This window comes from Neoarius graeffei, chromosome 12 (genome assembly GCF_027579695.1).
Source record: "Neoarius graeffei isolate fNeoGra1 chromosome 12, fNeoGra1.pri, whole genome shotgun sequence".
NCBI classification, from domain to species: domain Eukaryota; kingdom Metazoa; phylum Chordata; class Actinopteri; order Siluriformes; family Ariidae; genus Neoarius; species Neoarius graeffei.
Window position 1 is genome coordinate 71,859,781 of NC_083580.1, and position 27,668 is coordinate 71,887,448.

At 41.7% G+C, this 27,668-nt stretch overlaps 1 protein-coding gene across 1 annotated transcript in view; it reads left to right on the forward strand.

Annotated features, from left to right (window-relative positions):
• tenm2b (teneurin transmembrane protein 2b) overlaps positions 1–27,668 on the forward strand; it is a 704,289-nt gene that overhangs the window by 102,842 nt on the left and 573,779 nt on the right. The window contains exon 2 of the mRNA XM_060936361.1: positions 8,125–8,367. Within this exon, the coding sequence (XP_060792344.1) occupies positions 8,166–8,367 (202 nt within the window). The 5' untranslated portion in view covers positions 8,125–8,165. The remainder of the gene's footprint in view (positions 1–8,124; positions 8,368–27,668) is intronic.

A 27,668-nucleotide genomic window follows, 5' to 3' on the forward strand; every position in this document is an offset into this window, starting at 1 on the left:
GGGACAGCCCAAAATTGCACAGGACTGTATCCCATTCCAGGACTTGATCTTCCCAGGCAGTCTCCTGTCCCAGTACTTACCAGGCACTTAGCACATTGGGTGGCGCCAAGTTCCATTTCCATAGCCCTCAGCCTCTCGTGTATTACATAGCTAGGGTTACAATGGGGATCGGTCCTCTGGTAACCGCAACAGTTTGACTCCCATCTGTATTGTGGCGCCTCATCAGATGGCATTAAGTACCATTTTAATAATGGTCTTTGGTATGACCTGACTGCGAGTAGAGCACACAATCTCCTCATCAAGAGGCAGACACGCTACCCACTAGGCCAGCTCGCAGTACAGTACTGTATAGACCTGTCTGAATTCAGAAGATGAGGTCTTGTAGATAATCGGTATAGATGAGTCAAAATCTCGCTGAATTAAAAGCAGAAGTATCCAGGCAAGTGAAAGTTCCATCCATTATCCGTAACCACTTATCCTGTTGTGCAGGGTCGCAGGGAAGCTGGAGCCTATCCCAGCTGACTATGGGCGAGAGGTGGGGTATACCCTGGACACGTCGCCAGATCATCACAGGGCTGACACACAGAGACAAACAGCCGTTCACACTCACATTCACACTTGCGGTCAATTTAGAGCCACCAGTTAGCCTAACCTGCATGTCTTTGGACTGTGGGGGAAACCAGAGCACCCGGAGGAAACCCACGCAGACATGGGGAGAACATGCAAACTCCACACAGAAAGGCCCCTGTCAGCTACTGGGCTCGAACCCAGAACCTTCTTGCTGTGAGGCAACAGTGCTAACCACAACACGACCATGCCACCCCAAGTGAAACTTGCTACTTTTAAAAGTATGAAATAGTCAAAAGTAATTGTTTTTAGCTCATCTGGCCACAGGCCAGGCTGGATGAGCTTATGCGATCGCGTCTCATCTGTCCATCGTCCATCCGTCTACAATTTACAAAAATCGCTACTCCTCCTACAGGATTGATCGGATTCTGATTAAACTCACAAACAATGTTCCCCAGGTGGGTGTGCATAAAAGTTGTCAAGATGGTAGCACCACCTGTCTTTTTTTACAACTTTATGGGCGTCTGAAATTTCAAACTCACACACAACAACACTGGCCGGTATGACCTACAGCCTCTTTGAGCCTATTTTTAACTGACGAAATTATGTTAGTCATGTTTTCATGTGAAAACGAACTTTTATTACGTGTCTAAAACTGCTATAAGTAGCAATGCAAAACAAACAAAAAATAGCTTGCTAATGAATTAATCAGAAGTTAAATATCCTACAAACAACAAATATTTATTACAATTTGACTTGCTGCCGAGCCAACTCCGTGAAATTGCACGAAGTACACTTCCTCAAGTATTTTCCATCCCTGGTAATAACAATAGGGAGCATTTGTGTTTGAAGGGTTTGTGTGTACCGAGCCAATGACAAGCACTCTGATGAGAGTCCCTGGTGATGACTCACCACCAAGTCACAGATGCAGAGTAGGAGGGTGTCAAAGAGGGCGGATGGCCATCTCTCTCTCTCTCTCTCTCTCTCTCTGCTTCTACTTTATGTATTCTCTCACTTTGCTCGCGGTGGGTGATAATAAGATGGCGAGTCTCTATCTCCACTCACCTCCCCCCTGCTGGTATGCCTCAGCCTGGGCTTGATCTACAGTCATCAGGTTCTGTTTGTGTATAGATGAGGTTCTTTAGGGTGTTTTGTGGTGTCTAATGATCCCTGTTATTCATCTGACGCAAATAAAACATTAGCTCTTCGGGTTATCACGTATCGTCATCTCAAGATGTCGGCTCAGTGTTTGGATAGTAGCGTTTGCCTTGATAACAAGCATGATGATTTGGGAATAGATTTAGCCTCTTTTTTTTGAAATTATCTTTTAATCAATATCCCCTTGAACGCCTGACAGCTGAAACACTGTATCACATAAACAAGCAAACTTAGATCCACCAGTTAGATCACAATCTAATTTCGACCAAAGTCTTGTATCCAGTAGCCATATTGACTCGATCAGGGGTTCCCAAACTGCTTTGAGCAAATGACCATAAATGGGCGTGATGAATTTTTTATATGACTCCAAGCTTTGAACACCCTACATTCCCTGCTCATCCAGTTTCCAAGTCGAAATGTACATTTTAGCGATTTTATACACAGCACTGTTAAACACACTGATGAGCATCGTCTCGGTTTCAAATGTTTCCCTGCCGTCATGATCGTCATCACGGGCTTCGTCTCTCATCGAAAACTCTGACCTTACATTCAAACATATTTATTACTCTAGAAAATCCAGAAGACTGTAACACAAAACAGCTTTTGGTAGGTTTAAAGGTGATACTGACTGTACTAACTGTAATCAGATGGTGGATGGTGAAAAGACCAAAATAGCATCTACAGTATTAATTTAAATGTGGCTTAACTGAATATGACTCCCAGTGACATTTCAAAATGCTAGCACACAAAATCTATATTAATATTGGATATTTCTAATACTGATTTGTAAAATAAATTAATGAAACAAATGGGATGATTGTAAGGTTCTCTCGCAACACCATTTGGAAATCAAGCCATCCCATGTGGGGTCACAGTTAAGGGATCCCTGCGCTAGTAATGAAAACTTTTTACTGGAAAATTACTGAAATAAATGTTAAAGGTAGACTCCCTTTCAGGTTTTTCAAGTGTAGGTCATAAAAAGAATTTCCCCCGACACCCAATTATTTCTGTTTAGTGGACCGAAAGCTTCTGAATTCGAATCTTCCAATTTTATTTATTTATTTATTTTTAATAGAGCAATTGATGAATTTAAGGCCACCTGGCCCTAAATTCTCCGCTATTTTTTCCTGCTTCACCATGACCCGATTCAAGATACTACATCATGCATCACATGGTGGGCTTTCCCCGTTCACCCAAGGCATTGTGGGATACAAATTTGAAACAGGAGAGGAAAATGGAGGACGCGAGTGTGCGAATGAAACGTGAAAGACTGACTACAGTAACGGAAAGAAAGCGAGAAGAAAAGACGTTATGTTATATACGAAGGAAAGGAAATGTCAAACTAACAAATATCAGCGGTCAGCGAGCACCTCGGTGTGATCAGCTGTTTGTTTAGCGACAGAATGATGGAACTGTCAGTGCACGCTCAAAGGGAAACCTGCGCATGCGTACACACGCACACGGACTTCCTCTGTCTGCTTGACTGCTGAAGCGAGTGATTTCATGCACATTTATTTGCTTTAATCCCCTCAAATTAAATAACATCCCAACCACAGAACAGCCTGATATTTTGAAATATTACAGAAATAAACATCTATCACAATGACCACATTTCAGAGGGAACTAAATTTCACCGATTTTATGAATTCGAAAGGCCGTCTCGCTTTAAGGAAATCTATGAGGAAATTACTCATGTAGACATTTATCTCTATCTGACCTTGCCTGAATGTTATTCTACCACAGCACTGTTGAATTCTTGATTCTCATTGGTCAGGTATTGAGAGCATTGATTCATTTTCTAAACTAGCAATACTGACAGTACTGATTATAATTCAAGTCACACCTTTATATTAATGCGCTTGTTCAAATATATTATACATGTATAGTTTTGAGAAGGACCTTCAAACCTCGGGGCCCCAAGCAGTTGCCTGTAGCTACGCCTCTGGTCTGATCCAAGCTACGTTTGACTTGTACGCACTTGCGTCCTGCTTTCATGAACTTGTGTCTGTTATGTTATTGGAAAAGAGTCCATTTTGGCAATAGTTGATTATTTTCCTATAACAGCATGCCGTGTCATGTTTTCTTTGTTGTTTTGAACATTTCACTCACTTCATCGTGGTCCTCAATAGGGCTGCTAGAAGCTACTTTGCAACTTGGCTACAGTATGTTGTTGGAAAATATAGTTTCCGAGGCTAAATTCAGTATACATAATTAACGTTGGAGAAATCAACAAACTGTAAACTAATGATAATACCAAACTCGAACGGCTTTCCTACCCTAGTGATACCCCACTTGGAGTTTTTTTTTCCTTGTTGAGATAAAAATCGGTCATGGTTATAAAATGAGTGTGATCTTTGAGCAGTGGGAGCTGATTGTCAGATTGGGTGAAGCTGAGAAATAATGGAGAGTGGGCAGCATAGAGGAGTTAAAATTATAGTAAGTAACAAAGGCCTGTGTGAAAATGTAGCAGAACAAAAAAAGAACCATTTGCTTTTGGGATGGAGTGAGGGACACGTTAAAGTTGGCAAATATTTATACACAAGTAAATTCATTAAATATTCCGAAAATGGACAGTACTGTGCAAAAGTCTTAGGCTACATCCACACGACAACGGCAACGAGATTTTATTAAAAAAAAATATCGCGTCCACATGGGCAACGGATCAGTAAAATATCAGGTACATATGGCAACGCAACGCTTGCTGAAAACGATGCAATACACATGCCACACCTCTAGGGGCGCTGTAAGACGATCCCATCGGAGACACCAGAACAATAGAAGAAGTAGGACGCATGCGCATAAAGCCCTTCTTCTACCCGGCGTGAAGCACTCACAGGAACAAACACACAACAACAAGAAGAAGATGGCTGCGACTATGCGAGGAAATCGTGCCTTCTGTGTGTACAAATTAGTTTTATTAGTGTGCATAGTTTTATATAACTTAATTTTCTTATTGTGTGTGAACATTTTGAAAAGCATTTTTATCTAATTTATATAACTTTTTATATTGTGTGTGAACATTTTGAAAAGCAGTCTTATCCAGTAAAAAAAAGAAATTCAAGAAATGGTTCAGTTACGTGTTTATTTAAAAGAAAAGCTGTATACAAAAGTGAATGCAATGCAGTGGTTCATACAAAACAGCAAGAGTGCTGCTTGTTCTAGTCATGTGGTTGTGATGTCATCGTAAACAAATCCGTTCTACTCATCCAGACGACTTCGCAACGGCGCCGTTGCCAGATTTTTCCACTCTGGAACCCGTTCTCAAAAAATATTGTTTTGGGGCACCCAAAACGCCGGTGCCGTGTGGACGCCAGGCCGAAACGATAAACAATTTTATCAGATTCACCTGAATCCGTTGCCGTGTGGACAGGGCCTTAGGCACCCTATGGGTTTTTTTTTTTTTTTTCATACAAACTTTTGTTCTAGATTTCTATTGTATGACTAATACATTATCGAGTCAGGACAAAAATATTTTAGAGTTTCTCTCCAAACGTTCATTTTCCAGCACAAAGTTTAATGTTACAGTAAAAAAAAAAAAAAAAAGTTTGAATCCGAGCAGTATATTCCATTAAAAAAAGAAAACATAAGAAGTGTCGCCAGGCAAAACAAACCTCACCCAGCAGCACTTATTTTATACCTATATGTTGATAATGGTAATATTTCTCCATCATCAGCTGTCAGGTTATAGTCTTATGAAAATCCATGACCTTGAGTTTGACATTTCAGAGTCATTCAAGGTCAAAGGTCATGGCGGCAACTGAAAGCCCATATGGGACTACTAATGTGTTGATATGGTAAATATCTGTCTACCATCAACCGTTTTCAAGTTACAGCCCTCTGAAAAACCCATGACCTTCAGTTTGACCTTTCAAGGTCACTCAAGGTCAAAGATCATGGTGCCAAATGAAAGCCCATATGGCACTTCGTATAAATTGATAATGGTAAATATCTGTCTACCATCAACTGTTTTCAAATAACAGCCCTCTGAAAATCCATGACCTTGAGTTTGACCTTTCAAGGTCACTCAAGGTCAAAGATCATGGTGCCAAATAAAAGGCAATATAGGAGTTCCTCTATGCTCATAATAGTAAACACTTATCTATTGGCAACCGTTTTTGAGTTATAATGTAAAATGTTATTTTGATCGAAAGGTTGACCTTTCCAGTGAGCTTGACCTTCACCTTGACCCGATTACCCCCAAAATTTAATCAGGTGATCTATGGACCATTGCCCACCTACCCTGAAAATTTGAAGTCAATTGGTGCAACTGTCTAGATGCTAGATTGCTTACATGTTGGTCCTGGGATTGAGATGCTGGCCTCTTTTGCCCCTCGGACCTGCTTGATCCATCCTGGTGCCCTGTGTCTGGTCGGAGTTTTATCGCATTGCTCCTGTGGAGGACGGCCCCATGAGGACTGTTGAGGGTTACACCTGGAGGACGCTCTGGACTCTTACAGTAATGCTTTTATGGCTGAGGACTACAGTTGACTTGCTAACTTTAGGACTGAAGTTGTCATGAACAGTTTTGCACTCAAGTTTCCATCAATGAAGAGTTTATAACATCAACGAAACTGACTTCATGTTAAAACTGTTAATGTTATAGTCATGCTGTCTGTTGTTGCCCAAATGAGGATGGGTTCCCTTTTGAGTCTGGTTCCTCTCGAGGTTTCTTCCTCATGTCGTCTGAGGGAGTTTTTCCTTGCCACCGTCGCCACAGGCTTCATCATTGGGGATAGATTAGGGATAAAATTAGCTCATGTTTTAAGTCGTTCAAATTCTGTAAAGCTGCTTTGCGACAATGTTTATTGTTAAAAGCGCTATACAAATAAACTTGACTTAACAGACAGAGACACAAAAAACCGCACTGATTATAATACCTCGCCCTGCTTACTCCGTCACGGGCGAGGTAATGAAGGCTACTGGGTTTTGGTGCAAAATTAAGACGCGAGTGTGACAGTCAAAGTGTCCAGAACTGTGGCTGGTTCTGTAAGATGCTCAGTAAAACCTACAGACTTGGGAATTTTGTCTCACACCAAATATTGACTTTGTTTCATTTAGTACTGCTTACTGTTTACAGTATTTTTTTTAAATATTGAAACATTTAATTTCATTATTTTTGAAGCCATTTTTGGTCTACAGCATTTCTTTACATGTGCCTACTGTAAGACTTTTGCACAGAACTGTATTTCCACTTTGTTATAATACACCACTGTGAATAAGACACTTTATTGGTGACATCACCATGTAATCTCTGCCAACTTTGTTGAAGTTGGTACTTTGCTGGAGGACCAGGAATCATGTTGTGTTTGTTTTTGCCGTTCCTGACCATCATTTGGGTATGACATGCCAAATAATTTTGAATCAAACCATTCGAACTTAATTTACATTTCGCCCTCATTCTCCAACACAAACCAAAAACAGATGGAAGATGAACCGGATTCAGGGATCTGCTGCGCATGACAACTGATCAGTTTTCTCTTGGATTCTCATTGGCTGTTTCTCAGTGTTATTCTTGCTACTGGGCAGAGAGGTGTTCATACTATGTGATTCATCACTGAGAAAATCAAACAAGGTTACAGGATTTACATACGAGAGCGCAAGCCATTGCTACCTCCACCGACTTTGTTGGAGGAAGTTATGGTTTTGCCTTCGTTACTTGCGAAAATCAGAGATTTTTGCAAGTATGTTGATCTGTCCGTTTGTCCGTTTGTTTGTTGGTGCTCTAGCGTCGTCATTTCTTGACCAGTCTTCACCAAAATGCACAAGACAACTCACTGAGGTCACACAAAGACATTATTAGTTTTTGGTGGGTCAAGGTCAAATCTTGTAAAAACACCTAATCGGCCATAACTTCCGTTTCTTTGTGATTTTTGCAAGTATCATGCGCTGCACGACTTTTCGTTTGTTTGTTTGTCTGTTTGTTTGTTCCCAATGTAACTCAAAGTACTAAACAAATTTTGAAGAAATTTTGAGTAAAGGTGAGCCATGGGTCAAGGAACAATTGATTAGATTTTGATGGACTTCCAAATCTGTATGTGGATCCATGTTTTTTGTCCGTTCCCAACGTAACTCAAAAACTAGTGAACAGATTTGGATGAAATTTGGTGGACAGCTTTAGGATTATCCTAGGTTCAAGAGATTTTGAGTTTGATATTGAAAATATGTGGCTTGTTGGAAGTATGCACTCCAAGTGCCCTGCTAGTTTTTTTTTTTTTTTGGAACTATTTGCAGTGACAGAAGGAAATGGTTCATTTTGACAGACTGGGCCTTGCTGGTCAGCTTAATATCTCGTGTCTTGGGGAAAAATCTAGATCTTGTAACTCTTGGAAATCCTTTTCAGAGGTGAGAAAATAATTTGCACTCACACTTATTTTTTCGTTTCTTCATCCCTTTTTCCAGGTGACTAACATAATCAACATTGCCGATTATTTGCTGCTGGGATGGACATGAAGGAGAAGCGGCACCGCTCCCTGACACGACCCAGGTGCAGGAATGAGCCTCACTACGCCACGTCCTCTATGGACACAGACGAGTGTCGCGTGGACCCAGAGAAATGCTATAGCTCCAGCGAGACACTTAAAGCCTACGAGCAGGAAGCACGGATGCACTACGGGCCCAAGACGGTAGAATACGCCGGGCAAGGTGAAACGCAGCACACGCCTTTATCCTTCTCAGCAGTTCTCAATTTATTATTTTCTGCACTCAGTCTAGACATTGAGAAAAAGATGCTTAACTCCTGCCTTCGCTCTGACTAATAGAAACGCTAAAACAAATGGCATCATGATTAGATTTGATCTCTGCATAATCCATTAATGCTTGTTTATGAATCCAGAAGTAATTGGATTTTCAGGCACGATGAAATTTTCATTTGCAGCTATTGAGAAAATCTATTTTGATAACTTTATGATTTTAAGTAAGCAACTGTAACTGTTGTCTACATCGCGAGATACAGCCGAGCAAATTCAGAAGGCTCTTACTGAGAGACTGCCTAAGGAAAAGATGCATGTGTGACAGTTTTAATCAGTGGCAATGCAGCTTGTTTTCTCCATCACCCTGCTTTCGATAGCTCAACAAACATTACTGATTAACATGAATTAGATTGTCATCCACTTTTCCCACATTTTTGGGATGTTTTTTTTTTTCCCCTTTTTTTCTCCTCGTGAAAAGTTTATACAGTGCGTATGTCACTTTTTGCACTATAATTATACAACATTGTTTTAAACAGCAGGGTTTATTCATTATACTTCACTCTGGAAACCAATGAAGTTGGATTGACAGGCTAAAACTGCTTAGTGGAAAAATAGTTTAAGGGTTTGAAAGAAAAAATAAACCCAAAACAAAAGCAACCAAAACACATGAATTTAGCCCGGCCTTAACAATGACCGAATAAGTTATTTTTGAGGACTTAGCAAATGCATTATCCCGAACACAATGATATTTTTCAACACAACTCAGCACTGTATTGCATATGGGCGGCACGGTGGTGTAGTGGTTAGCGCTGTCGCCTCACAGCAAGAAGGTCCGGGTTCGAGCCCCGTGGCCGGCGAGGGCCTTTCTGTGCGGAGTTTGCATGTTCTCCCCGTGTCCGCGTGGGTTTCCCCCGGGTGCTCCGGTTTCCCCCACAGTCCAAAGACATGCAGGTTAGGTTAACTGGTGACTCTAAATTGAGCGTAGGTGTGAATGTGAGTGTGAATGGTTGTCTGTGTCTATGTGTCAGCCCTGTGATGACCTGGCGACTTGTCCAGGGTGTACCCCGCCTTTCGCCCGTAGTCAGCTGAGACCCTGTAGAACAGGATAAAGTGGCTAGAGATAATGAGATGAGATATAATATATATATATATATATATATATATAGATACACACACAGGGTGTTTCAAAAAATCTAATATTATTTGAGACGTAAATATCCCAGAAACTACATGGTCCAGGCAAATGAAACTGAGCAGGCTTAATGTTGAGCAATATAAGATTTATTCCTCAAAATCTGAATGAGAAATTCAAAGGTATGTGGATTCCATGAACGATTTCGCAAATTTTCAATATGCGCACCGCCTGAGACACGGCACATGTCGTCCAGATCCTTCTGCCCTGCACAGACAGCCTTCCTCTTTGAACTTTTTGTGCCGTGTCCAAATCCGCATTGCAGTTGGTGCATTTTTAGAGAATTCTCTCATAAATGCACACTGCAGTCTTATTCAACTGTGTTTGAGCGTACTCTAACACACAAAACTCCTTTTCTTTTCCTGTGAATGGCATTTCTATACCGAAAAAGATTAAACCAAAAAAACATGAAACATAAAATTTTGGCCTGTTTCCAGACATGCTGTTAAAATGAGGTCAATTGAACAAGAATTGGCAAAGTTATTAGATTGTGAAATGATATCAAATTTTTTGAAACACCCTGTGTGGTGTGTTTTATATATATATACTGTGTGTGTGTATATGTGTATATATATATATATATATATATATATATATATATATATATATATATATAATATTAGTGCTGTCAAGCGATTAAAATATTTAATCGCGATTAATGTCGCGACTGTCATAGTTAACTCGCGATTAATCGCAATTTAATCGCACATTTTTGTCACATGAAAAACCATTGTAATTCTCTTATCAGCATAAAAAAGTGAATGGGCTTGCTCACCGTTCGAACTACGGGGGTACTCGGGGGATCCGAGATCCCCTGAAACAGACATGAGATCCCTTGAAAAGATGATTTGGGAAATGTTGGGGGGTCTCTAAAATATTGGCAAAATGATGTTTATTGACATAGCAATCGTGTGTAACGGGAAGCATTTGCATATCTGAAGTGAGCGTGCGATGGAGATCCGCGCTCTGAGACAAGCGCAAGCACCCCCCCCCCAGGGAAAAAAAAGGGACCCCCCCGAAAATATCGGCATAGTTCGAACACTGGTTGTACCAATGTTTTTTTTTTTTATTGCAGAGCATAACACGTCTTGTCACAGCCACTGCAAAGTGGGGCTGGAGCCGCCGATGGGAAAACGAAACCTAAGCCGAGCACCGTGGCTCTTCTGGGGAGGGCAGAGGACTCTGGCTGTGCAGGGCGTGGCATCATGTCACAGAGCGTTAATCTCGCGATAAAAAAATTATCGCCGTTAAAATTGAGTCAAGTTAACATGTTAATAACGCGACATTTTTGACAGCACTAATATATATATATATATATATATATATATATATATATTAGTGCAGTGGTGCACCTTGAGCAACTTTGAATGTGCCTCAGCCAATCAGGAAAAACAAAAAACAATAAAAGCAACTTAGAACAAAATAATATGAAGTTAATAGGAGACTGTAACTGTGTGTTGTAGAATGTGTGTGTGTGTGAAAGCATATGTATGTGCCTGTGTGAGATGTGAAAGTCTTTTTGTGGTTAGTGTACACAGCAGGGCCACACAGAGTCCCTGCCGGTGGTGTTAAGTGGCCTGGGCAATTCTCGAGGAACATTGGCTTGGTTATTGCAGGGGGGTTTTGGCTTAAGAGGCTTAGAAGGTCCTGACGTGCTGACGGGCTCAGAATACACCTGTGGTGTGGGGTTAAAATACAGGCAGTGCTGGTGGGGGGGTGAGGCGAGTCAAGGGTAGCTACGAAAGATGGTAGTGGAATATGGCCAGTCAGTCTAATGAGTGAGTACATGTCTGTAAGAACTAGAGAAATCAAATGGTATGTATTAACGAGACCATCAGTGACAGCGTAGCTCACTCCGGCCCCGCCTAGTCCGGAAGGAACGATCTAAAGTGGGCCACCTTGCGCAATAAATGTTGCAAGTTATATACACTATATACAAGCTATATATAGAAGCTATATACACCCTAGGAATAGCAACTTATTTGCCAGAAAGAATCCAAAATGGTGAGGAATTGACCGAGAAGAAGCGATTTTTGTTGAACTGCTCATTAAGGATTAATTAGTCCATAACTTCATTCATAATTGTAATTAAGCAAATCTGAGTAGACGTTATATGCACCCTAGGTACCCTACCTTCATGCCAGAATCAAATTTGGTGAAGAACTGAGGGAGAAGAAGCAATTTGTGTGGAAACTGCTCGTTAGGGATTGATTAATTACTCCATATCTTCATTACCTTGCCCGTGACGGAGTAAGCAGGGCGAGGTATTGTAATCAGTGTGGTTTGTTTCTGCCTGTTAACAATCTAGCATCTAGATGGTTGCACCAATTGACTTCAAATTTTCAGAGTAGTTGGGCAATGGTCCATAGATTATCTGATTAAATTTTGGGGGTAATCGGGTCAAGGTGAAGGTCAAGCTCACTGGAAAGGTCAACCTTTTGGTCAAAATAACATATTTTCCATTATAACGCAACAATGGTTGCTGAAAGACAAATGTTTACTATTATGAGCATATAGGAACTCCCATATAGCCTTTCATTTGGCACCATGATCTTTGACCTTGAGTGACACTGAAAGGTCAAACTCAAGGTCATGGATTTTCAGAGGGCTGTAACTTGAAAACGGTTGATGGTAGACAGATATTTACCATTATCAACTTGCAGGAAGTGGCATATGGGCTTTCATTTAGCACCATGAGCTTTGACTTTGAATGACTTTGAAATGTTAAACTCAAGGTCATGGATTTTCATTGGACTATAACCTGACAGCTGATGACTGAGAAATATTACCATTATCAACATATAGGTATAAAATAAGTGCTGCCGGGCGAGGTTTTTTTTGCCTGGCAACACTTGTTATTAATTGCAATTATGCAAATTTGGGTAGAAGCTCTATGCACCCCAGGCAGACTGATCTTCCTGCCAAAAAGAATAAAAATTGGTGAAGAATTGAGAGAGAAGAAGTGACTTTCATGAAATGTGAATGACACCTGTCGGCCGGATGAGCTAATAAATGTGTCGATTCAGTAGTTTGGTTTCTAGTAGTAGGAGACAGGTTCTCAGTTGAACTGTAGTCATATTGTAGAAAGGCAAGTAGCGATGTCATAAGTGTCTGTGAGTTCATGTATGTGGAAGAGGGTAGAGAGCGCTTTGCGAGTGTGTTATGCTGCCTTGTGAAGCAAAAATTTGAAAAGATGTGGTTGGCTCGTTTCATGTTTCTAATGCCCCTTTTCCACCAAAGCAGTTCCAGGGCTGGTTCGGGGCCAGTGCTTAGTTTGGAACCGGGTTTTCTGTTTCCACTGACAAAGAACTGGCTCTGGGGCCAGAAAAAATGGTTCCAGGCTAGCACCAACTCTCTGCTGGGCCAGAGGAAAGAACCGCTTATGTCAGCGGGGGGGGGCGGAGTTGTTAAGACCAACAACAATAACAAGACCGCGAAAGATCGCCATTTTTAAGTGACGAGAAGCAGCAGCTGTACAAACGCGAAGTCATCCATTATTATTATTGTTGTTGTTGTTGCTGCTGCTGCTTCTTCCATGTTGTTTTTGCTTCGATATTCGCACCAAGGTTTATGCAAACGTAGCGACGTAACTGACGTATACAGGGACGTAATGACGTGTCTTCCGTTAGCACCGCGAGCTATGGAAAAGCAAACTGGTTCTCAGCTGGCTCGCAAGTTGAACGAGTTGTGAACCAGCACCAGCACTGGCCCCGAACCAGCCCTGGAACTGATTTGGTGGAAAAGGGGTAACAGAGGATAATCATGTTAGCGTTCACCTTCCCAAGTTGGTTGCTTTTGTATGTCAGGGAAGAGCTGGTTGGTGGGTGGGAATTGTTGTTGGTGGAGGAGGTGGTGGGGATTGGTGGTGGTGTGAGGATTAGTTGGGCAGGGAACTGTTTCTGATTTCCCGATGTGTTATCACTTTAATTATAGTCAACAAGAGACAAGGTGGGAGATCAGTATCTATTGCTTTTAATAGTAAAGTTAAAATAAAATATAAACAAACCTGACAGTTGGAAAGACATCTTAAATACCCAAGCGTGTGATGCTGACAGCGTGTTTGGACCGTTGCCTCCTGTGCAGTGATGGTGAATTGGCTCCACGAAGTAATTGGAAGGTTCGGAGAAGGAAGGATATTGTTGGGATATTGCTGGATGAGAAATATATCATAAGCATATAGACACACAGATCTTCTGCTTTGGGTTTCATGTATGAATCATGAATGATTTAATGTTTACACTGAATTTTGACATATATTTGTGGATAAGGGTTTGATTAAAATGCCAAATAGGAAGCAGGACAGTGGGCATCCCTGCTTAGTGCCACCATGCAATTCGACATGTGAGGAATAAAACATGACAGCGGATGCTGTTACAGGATAATAATCAACCATGGCATGGTGGGATGCAGCATTGAAGAGGATTATTTTCTGATAATAGCATTTCCTCTTAAAACATAGCAATCTGCCAGTACTGACACAAAGCACATCATGCTTTTATATATATATTTTTTAATTGCATTTAATATTGTGAGACAAGGCGGCACGGTGGTGTAGTGGTTAGCGCTGTCGCCTCACAGCAAGAAGGTCCTGGGTTCGAGCCCCGGGGCCGGCGAGGGCCTTTCTGTGTGGAGTTTGCATGTTCTCCCCGTGTCCGTGTGGGTTTCCTCCGGGTGCTCCGGTTTCCCCCACAGTCCAAAGACATGCAGGTTAGGTTAACTGGTGACTCTAAATTGACCGTAGGTGTGAATGTGAGTGTGAATGGTTGTCTGTGTCTATGTGTCAGCCCTGTGATGACCTGGCGACTTGTCCAGGGTGTACCCCGCCTTTCGCCCGTAGTCAGCTGGGATAGGCTCCAGCTTGCCTGCGACCCTGTAGAAGGATAAAGCGGCTAGAGATAATGAGATGAGATTGTGAGACAACTTCCTGTTATCGCTTATGTTGTAGCATCTATATAAACAGTTGTTCTCTCATCACCGTCTCTTTTTTTTTCATAAAGATCTGTCCTGAAAGCTTTCTAGTGTTGGAAAACTTAAAGTTAGAGCTTTACTTCTGTCTGTTACAAAGTGCTGACACTGGAGACTCCTTCCAAGAGTCACTATATCAGTAGCTCTGTTTCCATTAAACTGCTTAATGTGCAACTTCATCTCATCCTGTTCTACAGGGTCGCAGGCAAGCTGGAGCCTATCCCAGCTGACTACGGGCGAAAGGCGGGGTACACCCTGGACAAGTCGCCAGGTCATCACAGGGCTGACACATAGACACAGACAACCATTCACACTCACATTCACACCTACGCTCAATTTAGAGTCACCAGTTAACCTAACCTGCATGTCTTTGGACTGTGGGGGAAACCGGAGCACCCGGAGGAAACCCACGCGGACACGGGGAGAACATGCAAACTCCGCACAGAAAGGCCCTCGCCGGCCACGGGGCTCGAACCCGGACCTTTTTGCTGTGAGGCGACAGCGCTAACCACTACACCACCGTGCCGCCCTAATGTGCAACTTGAAACTGCAAACTAAAAAAAACAAGGAATGGAAACACATGAATTTCAAAAAAACCACTCAAATATCAGGAAAAAGTTTTATGCCTACGTGACGATTTGATAAAGCAATATTTTGAAAATTAAAACGGAAAAAGTTTTTGCAAGACAATATGAAGAGCAAATGGAAATGCTACCTTTCTAGGGAAAAAAGCGCTCGCTTAGAACTATTGTGAGAGGAGAAAAACAAGCTTAAATCATATAATGGAAACATGGACCATTCGCAATTGTTTTGTGATTTATTTATTTATTTATTTTTTTAAATATCGCTTCTATTTTGCAAAAAATATCAATGGAAGCCCTGCTAATGATTGCACCCATATTCTCTGTTTATTTGGAGCATCCAGAATACAAAAATCCCAAGTGTATGAGCTGTTACTATAGAAACAATAACGCAGCATTGTAGTCAAGACCACCTAAACTGAGACCAAGTCATGACCAAGACCAGAGTGTATTGAGATCAAGACAAGACCAAGACTTTGAGGGGTTGAGATCAAGACAAGATCAAGATTTTGAGTGGTTGAGACCAAGTCAAGACCAAGACCAAAGTGTATCGAGATCAAGACAAGACCAAGACCTTGAGGGGGGTGAGATCAAATCATGACCAAGACCAGAGTGTATTGAGACCAAGACAAGACCAAGACTTTGAAGGCTTGAGATCAAGTCAAGATCAAGACCAAGGCAGGGCGAGACCAGTGGGTGTGAAGGGGGGTGAGGGGTGATGGTCGTTAACAGGAAGAAAACTTTCAAATTAGCAATGAGTCACATTATTGGTTGCATTTGAAGCAGGAAATTTTACAACCAATTGCAGTCACGATGTGAACAAATAATTCAGACAATACACAGGCAATTTACTGAAATCTCCACAGTTCTGGTCTTGAAATAAAATCCAGAATCCTCTATTACCCCTTTTCCACCAAATCAGTTCCAGGGCTAGTTCGGGGCCAGTGCTGGTGCTGGTTCACAACTCATTCAACTTGCGAACCAGCTGAGAACCAGTTTGCTTTTCCATAGCTCACGGTGCTAAGCGGAGCCACATCATTACGTCGCTGTATACGTCAGTTACGTCGCTGTATACGTCATTACATCGCTGTATACGTCAGTTACATCGCTACGTTTGCATAAACCTTGGCACGAATATCAAAGCAAAAGCAACATGGAAGAAGCAGCAGCAGCAACAACAACAACAATAATAATGGATGACTTCGCGTTTGTACAGCTGCTGCCTCTTGTCGCTTAAAAATGGTGATCTTTCGCGTTCATGTTATTGTTGTTGGTCTTAACAACTCCGCCCCCCCCCGCTGATGTAAGCGGTTCTTTCCTCTGGCCCAGCAGAGAGTTGGTGCTAGCCTGGAACCGGTTTTTCTGGCCCCAGAGCTAGTTCTTTGTCAGTGGAAACAGAAAACCCGGTTCCAAACTAAGCACTGGCCCCGAACCAGCCCTGGAACTGCTTTGGTGGAAAAGGGGCATACAGTGGTGCTTGAAAGTTTGTGAACCCTTTAGAATTGTCTATATTACTGCATAAATATGACCTAAAACATCATCAGATTTTCACACAAGTCCTAAAAGTAGATCAAGAGAACCCAGTTAAACAAATGAGACAAAAATATTACACTTGGTCATTTATTTATTGAGGAAAATGATCCAATATTACATATCTGTGAGTGGCAAAAGTATGTGAACCTCTAGGATTAGCAGTTAATTTGAAGGTGAAATCAGAGTCAGGTGTTTTCAATCAATGGGATGACAATCAGGTGTGAGTGGGCACCCTGTTTTATTTAAAGAACAGGGATCTATCAAAGTCTGATCTTCACAACACATGTTTGTGGAAGTGTATCATGGCACAAACAAAGGACATTTCTGAGGACCTCAGAAAAAGCGTTGTTGATGCTCATCAGGCTGGAAAAGGTTACAAAACCATCTCTAAAGAGTTTGGACTCCATCAATCCACAGTCAGACAGATTGTGTACAAATGGAGGAAATTCAAGACCATTGTTACCCTCCCCAGGAGTGGTCGACCAACAAAGATCACTCCAAGAGCAAGGTGTGTAATAGTCAGTGAGGTCACAAAGGACCCCAGGGTAACTTCTAAGCAACTGAAGGCCTCTCTCACATTGGCTAATGTTAATGTTCATGAGTCCACCATCAGGAGAACACTGAACAACAACAGTGTGCATGGCAGGGTTGCAAGGAGAAAGCCACTGCTCTCCAAAAAGAACATTGCTGCTCATCTGCAGTTTGCTAAAGATCATGTGGACAAGCCAAAAGGCTGTTGGAAAAATGTTTTGTGGACGGATGAGACCAAAATAGAACCTTTTGGTTTAAATGAGAAGCGTTATGTTTGGAGAAAGGAAAACACTGCATTCCAGCATAAGAACCTTATCCCATTTGTGAAACATGGTAGTGGTAGTATCATGGTTTGGGCCTGTTTTGCTGCATCTGGGCCAGGATGGCTTGCCATCGTTGATGAAACAATGAATTCTGAATTATACCAGCGAATTCTAAAGGAAAATGTCAGGACATCTGTCCATGAACTGAATCTCAAGAGAAGATGGGTCATGCAGCAAGACAACGACCCTAAGCACACAAGTCGTTCTACCAAAGAATGGTTAAAGAAGAATAAAGTTAATGTTTTGGAATGGCCAAGTCAAGGCCCTGACCTTAATCCAATCAAAATGTTTTGGAAGGACCTGAAGCGAGCAGTTCATGTGACGAAACCCACCAACATCCCAGAGTTGAAGCTGTTCTGTACGGAGGAATGGGCTAAAATTCCTCCAAGCCGGTGTGCAGGACTGATCAACAGTTACCGCAAACGTTTAGTTGCAGTTATTTCTGCACAAGGGGGTCACACCAGATACTGAAAGCAAAGGTTCACATACTTTTGCCACTCATAGATCTGTAATATTGGATCATTTTCCTCAATAAATAAATGGCCAAGTATAATATTTTTGTCTCATTTGTTTAACTGGGTTCTCTTTATCTACTTTTAGGACTTGTGTGAAAATCTGATGATGTTTTCGGTCATATTTATGCAGAAATATAGAAAATTCTAAAGGGTTCACAAACTTTCGAGCACCACTGTACGTCTGAGACTGAGACAAGGCCGAATAAAAATGTGGTCAATTCCGAGACGAGACTGAGACCTTCAAAAAATACTTTTGAGATCAAGACCAGTCTCAAGGACTACAACATGACAATAATGTATTAGAACAAAAAGAATCACATTAATATAAACTCACAAACTGGCACTACTGTCAGAGCTGTATATCACTTGATTAACCGACCAATCAAACACAAGAAATCAACAGCACTGGAATAGAATTATTGATACTCACCTATAATTACTGTTTGAGACTGAACGTGATGTATAGACACTTTATTTGTTTAATAAACGCAAAAAAAAAGTTAGCGGTTGCATTCTCAGATGTCTAACTTTTGCCGAGATGAGTAATGCATTCGGTTCAATAGACTGTATGTGTCAGCGGATGCCTGCGTGCTTTTAATGAAGCCCTTTTAGATCAGGATGAGTTATGGATGGGACGACTTTTCATTCTGGCAGCTGGCACCTTAATAATTTCTGTGTCAGCGTTAATGAGTGATAGGAAGCAGTAGCTGGAGGAAAAGGCAGAATCTCTATTGGGTTATACGTGAAGTAAACTCAGGGCAGTATTTTTATCTGTAGGCAGAGTTTTGTTTCATTTTTCATTGGTAATCTATTTAAGGCTGGTTCTAGGAACAGACACGCTGGTGGAATTGAGGAAGGTAAGCACCAGGTCCTGGAGATTTATTATCAGGTGTTATGGTCTCAAGCGTATTTAGGTCGTACTTGATCTTCAGATTGTTGCAGTCACTTCACGACATCAGTGTTGTTAATAAAGGTGTTGATGTCTTCTAGGTTGTATGCTGGTGTGTGTGTGTGATTCAATGGAAACATTGCAAAACATGTCCTTTTCTTTCCTCCTTTGGGGTTTGTTGTGTTTCCTATTGAAAAGCAGGTTCATTATTTCCTTTAAGATGATGTCCTAGACATTTTAATATCTTCAGGTTCCGTAGTAGGAGTTGAGTTTTCTTACTCAATTCTTTACGAGTTCTTAACAAGCGGTTGATTGTGGGATTTATATAGAATTGATTGATTCATTTTGTGGGTGAGATGGTCGAGGTCACATGTTTGAAATAGGTTTTCTTCAACGACTTCCTTCGTTACAGCTTCATGTTCAGGAACTCAAGGCTCATTTTTCAGCATCAGTCTGTCTGTTTGTCTTTCCATGCGTATATCTGTCCAAGGTTCTCCTTACATTACATTATAGGCATTTAGCAGTTATTTAGAGCAACAACAGTGCAGCAGTTGGGTTAGGTGTCTTGCTCAAGGGCACTTAAGCCATTCCTGCTGGTCCAGGGAATCGAACCAGCAACCTTTTGGTCCCAAAGCTATTTCTCAAACCATTAGGTTACGGCTTCCCCTATTAGCATGAGTGCTTGAATGTTTGTAGGATTTATATGGAATTATCCTTGTAACCAGAAGATGAACTCATTAGATTCTGGAATTTATTCAAATGGGGTCATGGGCAAATATCTAAAATAGGTTTTCTTCAATAGCTTCCTTTGCGTTTTGTAATATACAATATTTTAGGTGCACCAGTTCATAACAAGAAGGATTAAACATATTACATTAACGCCATTTAGCAGACACTCTTATCCAGAGCAGCAGGGGGTTAGGTGCCTTGCTCAAGGAACCTTCAGCCATTCCTGCTAGTCCAAGGAATCAAACTGCTGACCCCTTGGTCCCAAAACTGCTTCTCTAACCATTCGACCATGGCTTCCCTGAGATAGTATTGATGGAGGCATCCTGTCAATGCTACTAGTGTTGAGTTGGACTTGCTTTGTGTGTATCAACTAGAATAAATTTAGCACAGTGGTGAAGCAGGCAGCGTGGTCACCTCACAGCTCAAGGATTTCTGTTTCAATCCTGAGCTCAGCTTACTACCTGTGGCCTGTGTGGAGCTGCACATGTTCTCTACTTGTCCATGTGGGGTTCCTCCAGGTTCTCCAGTTTCCTCCTATGTCCCAAACTCTTGCCTGTTGGTGGATTGGCGAGGCTAAATTTCCCCTCAGTGAATGTGTATTCATGTTGCCCTGTGATGGACTGGAAACCCATTCATGGTGTATTCCCAGCTCACTCTCAATAGTCCCAGGATAAGCTCCAGATCCACCCTGACCAGGATAGAAACCTTGTCCTTGATTTCCTATTATACTTATCAGTGCATTTGCAAATTCAAGCCAGAGTATTACCATAAAAACATACCATGCTGCTAATTCTTTATTTGAACGGAATATGATCTGCCAGATGCTCATATGATGCTTAGATTCTGGACAAAGTTACTTTAATGGTTACTGAAGACGGACGAAAGAATGAATTAATGAACAAAGTAGAACATTATGTCCCAGCATTCCCAATAGCGATGCAATAATAACAGGAGATCACATTTGGCAACAGATGCTGTTTATCTCTTTTGATAGAAATGTTAGATTTGGTTATTTTTGAGTGGTTAGATCCTAAAGCACCATCTGACACTTGGTTTGAAGCAGTTGATTGGCATGTCGGATACTGTTAGCAATGAGGTTATTACTGCATGTGTGAGATATTCAGGATAATTGTGTAGATGATTAGGAAGCAGTAAATAGGTGAGTGTGAGCGATACAACACTGAGAAGAAGAACAGCTCTTTTGCAGTTTGCGGTTTTAATCACCAATTATCCATAAAACTTGTGGCACTCGTGTCCCTTTTATTCGTGAACTCTGTCCTTGTTTTTTGTCAGGAATTTTGAAACTGTCCTTTTGACCCATTCTTTTTTGTCCAGTGCTTTGGTAAGTTCAAAATATGTACCCTATGGGTCCATGTGGCTACTGCTTGTAAATAAAATTGTTTTCTGATACCACGTCCATACAGTAAATATAGCATATACGTATATTTACTCTGAGGCAGTAGAGACAAAAATGAAGCGTAATCCAAAAATGAACAATTTAAAAATCACAGAAGTAAAATATGCCAAGTGTCTGGACTTTATATTATTCTACTCTTACCTCTTACAGTTTTCGAAACTGAAACCTCCGAACCGAGGCTGACATACACACGCTGTCGCCATGACCCAAACTCTTATTTCCCGGAAATGGCCCGGCGCTAGAGCTCAGTGGTCTCAATACTCTTTTCGACAACTTCCTGTAACAACTCGGAAGTGCGTCACATCGACATCACACATGGGACCACTGGCCGAAGAAGGCGAGGAAAAGGGGACGACCTGGAGTAGATTTTAAAATAGGAACGCACTTTCTCTCAGTAATAAGTATAAACATGGCTGAAAGCGATTTCTTTAGTCTAGTCCATTTATTTCGAATGGTGAACTGAATTGTATACACTCACCGGCCATTTTAATAAGAACACCTGTGTGTGTCTGCGCATGCGCAGTGTGCTATTGTTATACTCATTCTTACAACACGATGACATAGTGGCTATAGCCTCTATGAGGCAGTAGCCACAACAAAGAATATTAACATAGAGCAGACCTGGGCATTTTCCGGCCCGCGGGCCGCATCTGGCCCTTTGGTTCATTCTGACCGGCCCGCGTAAGGTTAATTAGAAATTACAAAATAAATGTATTTTCTAATTTTACCTCATGCATGGACTGAATGTGCATTGCTTTTATTTTGAAGTTGTGTTCAACAAAAACGCAATGCGCGCGACATGAACATGACATGAAATCCCACGAAACCTAATCCCGCGATAACTACTTCCGTAATTTGTCCAGACCAACCACAAACTTGTACGTCATCCTTCAAACGGTCCAGCCAATCACATAGTGTGACGTCACCAGCAGGCGCCGGAGCCCGAGCCGATCTGTAGATCTGATTCCTACACCGAATCGACTGATGATCATCTGTCAGCTGTGCTTCGCATCTCCACCTCAGACATTCAACCTGACTCTGATGCACTCGTTAAAGACCAACAGAGACGAGATTTCTCTCACTGAACAAATAAAAAACACCAAATGAGGTGATTAGACTACAAATGTGGGCATCATTATTATAATATGATGTATCTTGCTTGATATTTGGAGGAGAAAGACAATATTGTGGTGTCTTTATTGTGTTTTGGGGTGAATGTGACTGAAAAAAAATGGTACAAACGTTCACATTTTGTTAAGCATTGTTTTGGGAAATTTGATTGAATAAATGACATTTTTTGTAAGGCAACCTCGTTTTTTCCATACTCTTACCAGTCTTAGCAGCTTGTAAAAACAATTATATTTATTGCTTTATATAAAGAAATACAATTAATATTATGCAGAATTTAGTTCAGGCTTTTGGTCCGGCCCTCCACAAAATTTTCTGTTTCTCATGTGGCCCCATGGAAAAAATAATTGCCCACCCCTGACATAGATCTACAGTACTGTACAAAAGTCTTAGGCACATATAAAGAAATGCTGTAGACCAAAAATGGCTTAAAATAATGAAATGAAATGTTTCAGCATGAAAAAATATATACTATAAACAGTAATCAGTAAGCCATAATAAATGAAACTAAGTCAATATTTGATGTGAGACAAAATTCCCTTAATTTTGCACCAAAACCCAGTAGTCCTCATTATGTTTTCTTTTTTTAATCTGAAAAGTGCTCGCTTATGTAATATGCTGCTCAGATACAAACATTTTTTTTTCTGTCACATTTAATTTCTCATCTCATCTCATTATCTGTAGCCGCTTTATCCTGTTCTACAGGGTCGCAGGCAAGCTGGAGCCTATCCCAGCTGACTACGGGCGAAAGGCGGGGTACACCCTGGACAAGTCGCCAGGTCATCACAGGGCTGACACATAGACACAGACAACCATTCACACTCACATTCACACCTACGCTCAATTTAGAGTCACCAGTTAACCTAACCTGCATGTCTTTGGACTGTGGGGGAAACCGGAGCACCCGGAGGAAACCCACGGGGAGAACATGCAAACTCCGCACAGAAAGGCCCTCGCCGGTCACGGGGCTCGAACCCGGACCTTCTTGCTGTGAGGCGACAGCGCTAACCACTACACCACCATGCCGCCCCCCACAGTATTTTAATATTGTTACTTATTATATATACAGGACACTTTTTCCATGGAATAAAAATGTGTTCTATTTCCTTCTTCTTCGTAGCGGGATTCATTTGGTTCGATAGCATGCAATATTGTTAGCATATTGCTTTTCCTATGTCACGCTACCCAGTGGAGAATGAGTGTTGAATATGGTTTACAATATTGCATGGTTATCAAGACAACATGACGTCGCACGTCGGAGATGTAAAACTTCCATACTAGCGAGCGACTGTGACAATTTGTAAGCAAACAAACATGGCCGCCAGGTTTGCTTTGGTAACTACAGAAGATTTTGAAAGACTTTTGAAAGAGAAAGACGCGCTGAACACCTGAAAGGAATGTGTATGAATAATAATAATAATAATAATAATAATAATGGCTTTTTTCATGGTATATCAGATATATTCCATTCAGCTACTCGTCTTCGACTTGTTCAATATCATGCTAGCTGAATGGAATATATCTGATATGGAGCACTTGCATGTGACGTCACAGCCGATCCAGATTGTGACAGATGCCATCTTGTCGGTCAAACGCCATATTTCCGCCTTCTACTTCTACTTCCACCTTTTCTTCTGGAAAACCCTACTATGTACAATTCTACTACAATGGCTGCGGCTACAAGCTCTCCCTACCTGTGCACGTTTTTTATGTTTTTTGTGTGTATTTTTGCGTGTTGTTTGTCTGTACCGGACTTCAATATCCACTACAACCATATGGACTTACTGGACATTGGTTTCCAGTAGAAAATGACGGTTTGTAGCGATTTCCATTGCATGCACAACATTCCGGACGAGATAGCGAGACCAGCGGGGTCTCCGTGGATTGTCATCGGAAGCAAAGCGAAGGAGGCGGTGCCGGGAGCGGAAGCAAAAGCCAGGCTGCGGAGCCGGCCTGTTGACTAAGCTCAGAAAACAGCCACTCAAATCTCCACTGCTAAGCCTCTACCTCTCCAACGCCAGATCCATGGTAAACAAGACGGACGATTTGGAATTACAGCTGGAATTACCTTATTCTATTCTATAATCGGCTGGTCAGTGTTATCAGTACTAGTAATACTTAAGTGACTTACTCGTCCAATGAGGATTGTTATTTTCTTGTTTACAAGATGCCACATCTGAGTCGCTGACAAATCCTGAATTTCTGTAAAGATAACTGTCCAGAGATTTATAAGCATGCAGTGCTTCACCACTGAACAGCGAGGGAAAGTTGATGAGGTGATTATACACATCTGGGTATTCCGCTGGCAGTTCAACATCCACTGACACGGTCGTGAAAACTACGTCCGGAAAGCCATAAGGGTCACTAATCTGTAGGTCGTTTATTTTAGACATATATCTAGTTATCTATTCATTAGAAAAATGAGCAGTGTAGTCCGTCGGTTGAAATTGATCCATTCTGTACACGAGTGCAGCAGTATTCAGCTGTGTTTTTTACTGACAAGATGGCGGCTGTATACTTTCCGGTCACGTGACTGCAAGATCTCTATACCATGAAAAAAGCCAGCCAATATTATGTGATTTTCTTTTTATTATATCGACACATTCACAAACAAAAAGTCCCCAAATTTATCAAAACAATTCATCGATTTCCTCACGAGTGATGTACAGAGATTTGTCCCAGTTTTTGTTCTCCATGTCCCGGATGGAGCTCATATTAAAAATACGAGTGGTGTATTTCCCAGTCAAACAGTGAACATATAATACCGAGAGCATTATCCTTATAATACTGCGTTAACAGAATCAAATTTATGGCTTGTTTAATGAACGTAACCAATTCGACCAGGAACAACCCAAACTGGACCAAAGTCTCGTTATGTTCCCAGATCAGTCTTAATTGCCTTAAATTGGTGCATACAAAGACTTTGGGTCTTATTAAGGCTTAATTGGTGGAATGACCCAATAATGAATGTTAATCGATGTTTCTGGTCAGTCAGTGCTAACAGGGTTAATTACCTCAGTCATGCAATGTTTTGTTTTATTTATTCATGACCCGTATGACCATCGATACATAATTGTTGAATGGTAGAGAGAGAATCACATCTTAACTGTTCAACTGCTTTGTTGTAATAAAGACTCTCTGGCTGCTTTATTAAGAAAACCTGTCCGCCTGTTCCTTCACGGGTGAGTCTCCTTATATTCCTGATATACACCTTATATTCCTGTTCTTGGCTGACAGGACTGGAGTCTGCTCTGAGTCCTGCTGTTGTCACCCACTGGTCCCATGGTTTCATGTTTTGTGCATTCTGAGATGCTTTTCTGTTCACCATGGTTGTAAAGAGTGGTTATTAAAGGAGAACTGAAGTCATTTTTAAACTTGCTTTATTTCTTAATTAACGTGTTATTCAATTACGTTTTCGGTTTTAGTAACCTTATATCGTGGCTCGTATTGGCAACTAATCGGCCTATTCGGTTTTTAGCCATGTTGACTTTAGTTCATTTGGTCCACGGCAGGCGTCGCTTATCTGCGTAATCTTCACAAGACTTGTGCGAGACTTGGAAACGTGAAGTGTCAGCCAGGTGTCGGTGCCGCCATTTTGAAAACTGTTTTCCAAACGAAATATTGCACAAAAACGAGTTTAAATGACGATTACTGTCGACTTTTTTCAAACTTTCCTGATTGCTATCAAAACAAACAAAACTTCCGGCTTGATTACATCAGCGTTCGAAAGAGGGCGCGCGCGTCTTTTGACAACGTTGGCAGATGTCGGTCGCTTTGATTTCCGCTGTACGTTTTACTTCCGTCCTACGATGTCTCGCACAGGTCTCAACGAATCTTGTTTATGGCCATTGCTTTGACATATGGACTGATATATTACAGAGCATATTTCAAACACTCATAACTTGCTATAGCAGTGACAAGGTAGTGATCAAAAATGCATTCCTATATTTAATAAAATGAGATAAATAGAATTTTGATAATAAAAAATTTTCCTTCAGTTCTCCTTTAACTTATCTGGCTGACAGGTGATGAGTTTATGCCATCATGTGTTGTCCGTCATCCATCCGGCGGCGTCCACATTTCACAAAAATCGCTTCTTCTCTCTCAATTCTTCACTGATTTTTATTCTTTTTGGCAGGAAGGTAGGTCTGCCTGGGGTGTATATACATAGCTTCTACCCGGATTTGCATAATTGCAATTAATAATGAAGATATGGAGTAATTAATCAATCCCAAACAAGCAGTTTCCACACAAATCACTACTTCTCCCTCAATTCTTCACCGATTTTTATTCTTTCTGGCATGAAGGTAGGGGTACCTAGGGTGCATATAACTTCGACCCAGATTTGCTTAATTACACTCATTAACAAAGTTATGGACTAATTACCTCTCCCATGACGGAGTAAGCGGGGCGAAGTATTGTAATCAGTGTGGTTTGTTTGTTTGTGTGTCTGTTAACAATCTAGCGTCTAGACGGTTGCACTGATTGACTTTAAAATTTCAGAGTAGGTGGTCAATGGTCTGTAGATTACCTGATTAACTTTTGAGGGTAATTGGGTCAAGGTGAAGGTCAAGCTCATCAGAAAGGTCACCTTGAATCCAAGATGGCGGCGCGTACACATGCAGTGGCTCCTCTCTGTCCCGATAGAACATTTTTTTTGTTTGTTTTAAAACAGCGTGTATCTGTTCGTCTTTGTTGCGTCCATCAGTCTTAAGGCGCACATACTCCCGTGAGTTTCTGCTTGACATCCGCAGAACTATATTCACGGATATAAATCCAGCGGACGCGGAAGTGCTATGTGACTACGGTTTGCTCCGGAGGCCTGCTCAACCACCGACCCCCACTCCTGCATCCAGCCCACAGTGGAAGCGCCACAGGCGGAACATGCGGAAGCAGAAGAGGGGCAAGCGTGGAGGTATCCGAGCTAGGCTAGCGGCTAGCCCTCACTGGCCAGCTATCCCTACCATCACTCTGGCCAATGTATGCTCGCTGGACAACAAGCTGGATTATGTCCGCCTACTCCACTCATCTTCTAAGTCTGTGAGTGAGTGTTGTGTCCTTATGTTTGTGGAAACATGGCTTAACGACAGCGTCCCGGACTGTGCCATCCAGCTAGCCCGGCTAACATGCTACCGGTCAGACAGAGCGCTAGTTGAGGGGGGGAAGACTCGCGGCGGAGGACTCTGTGTTTACATCAGTGATGCCTGGTGCCACGGTGCTGTCGTGGTCTGCAAACACTGCTCACCACTGGTTGAGTTTATAATTATTAAGTGCCGGCCATTCTACCTGCCGAGGGAATTTACAGCCATATTGCTGGTAGCAATATACATCCCTCCCGGCTCCAATAACAACAGGAGTGAAGCACTGAATGAACTCTATCAGCACATCAGTGAGCAGCAGACAGCCCACCCAGATGCTTTCCTTATCCTGGCTGGGGATTTCAACCATGCA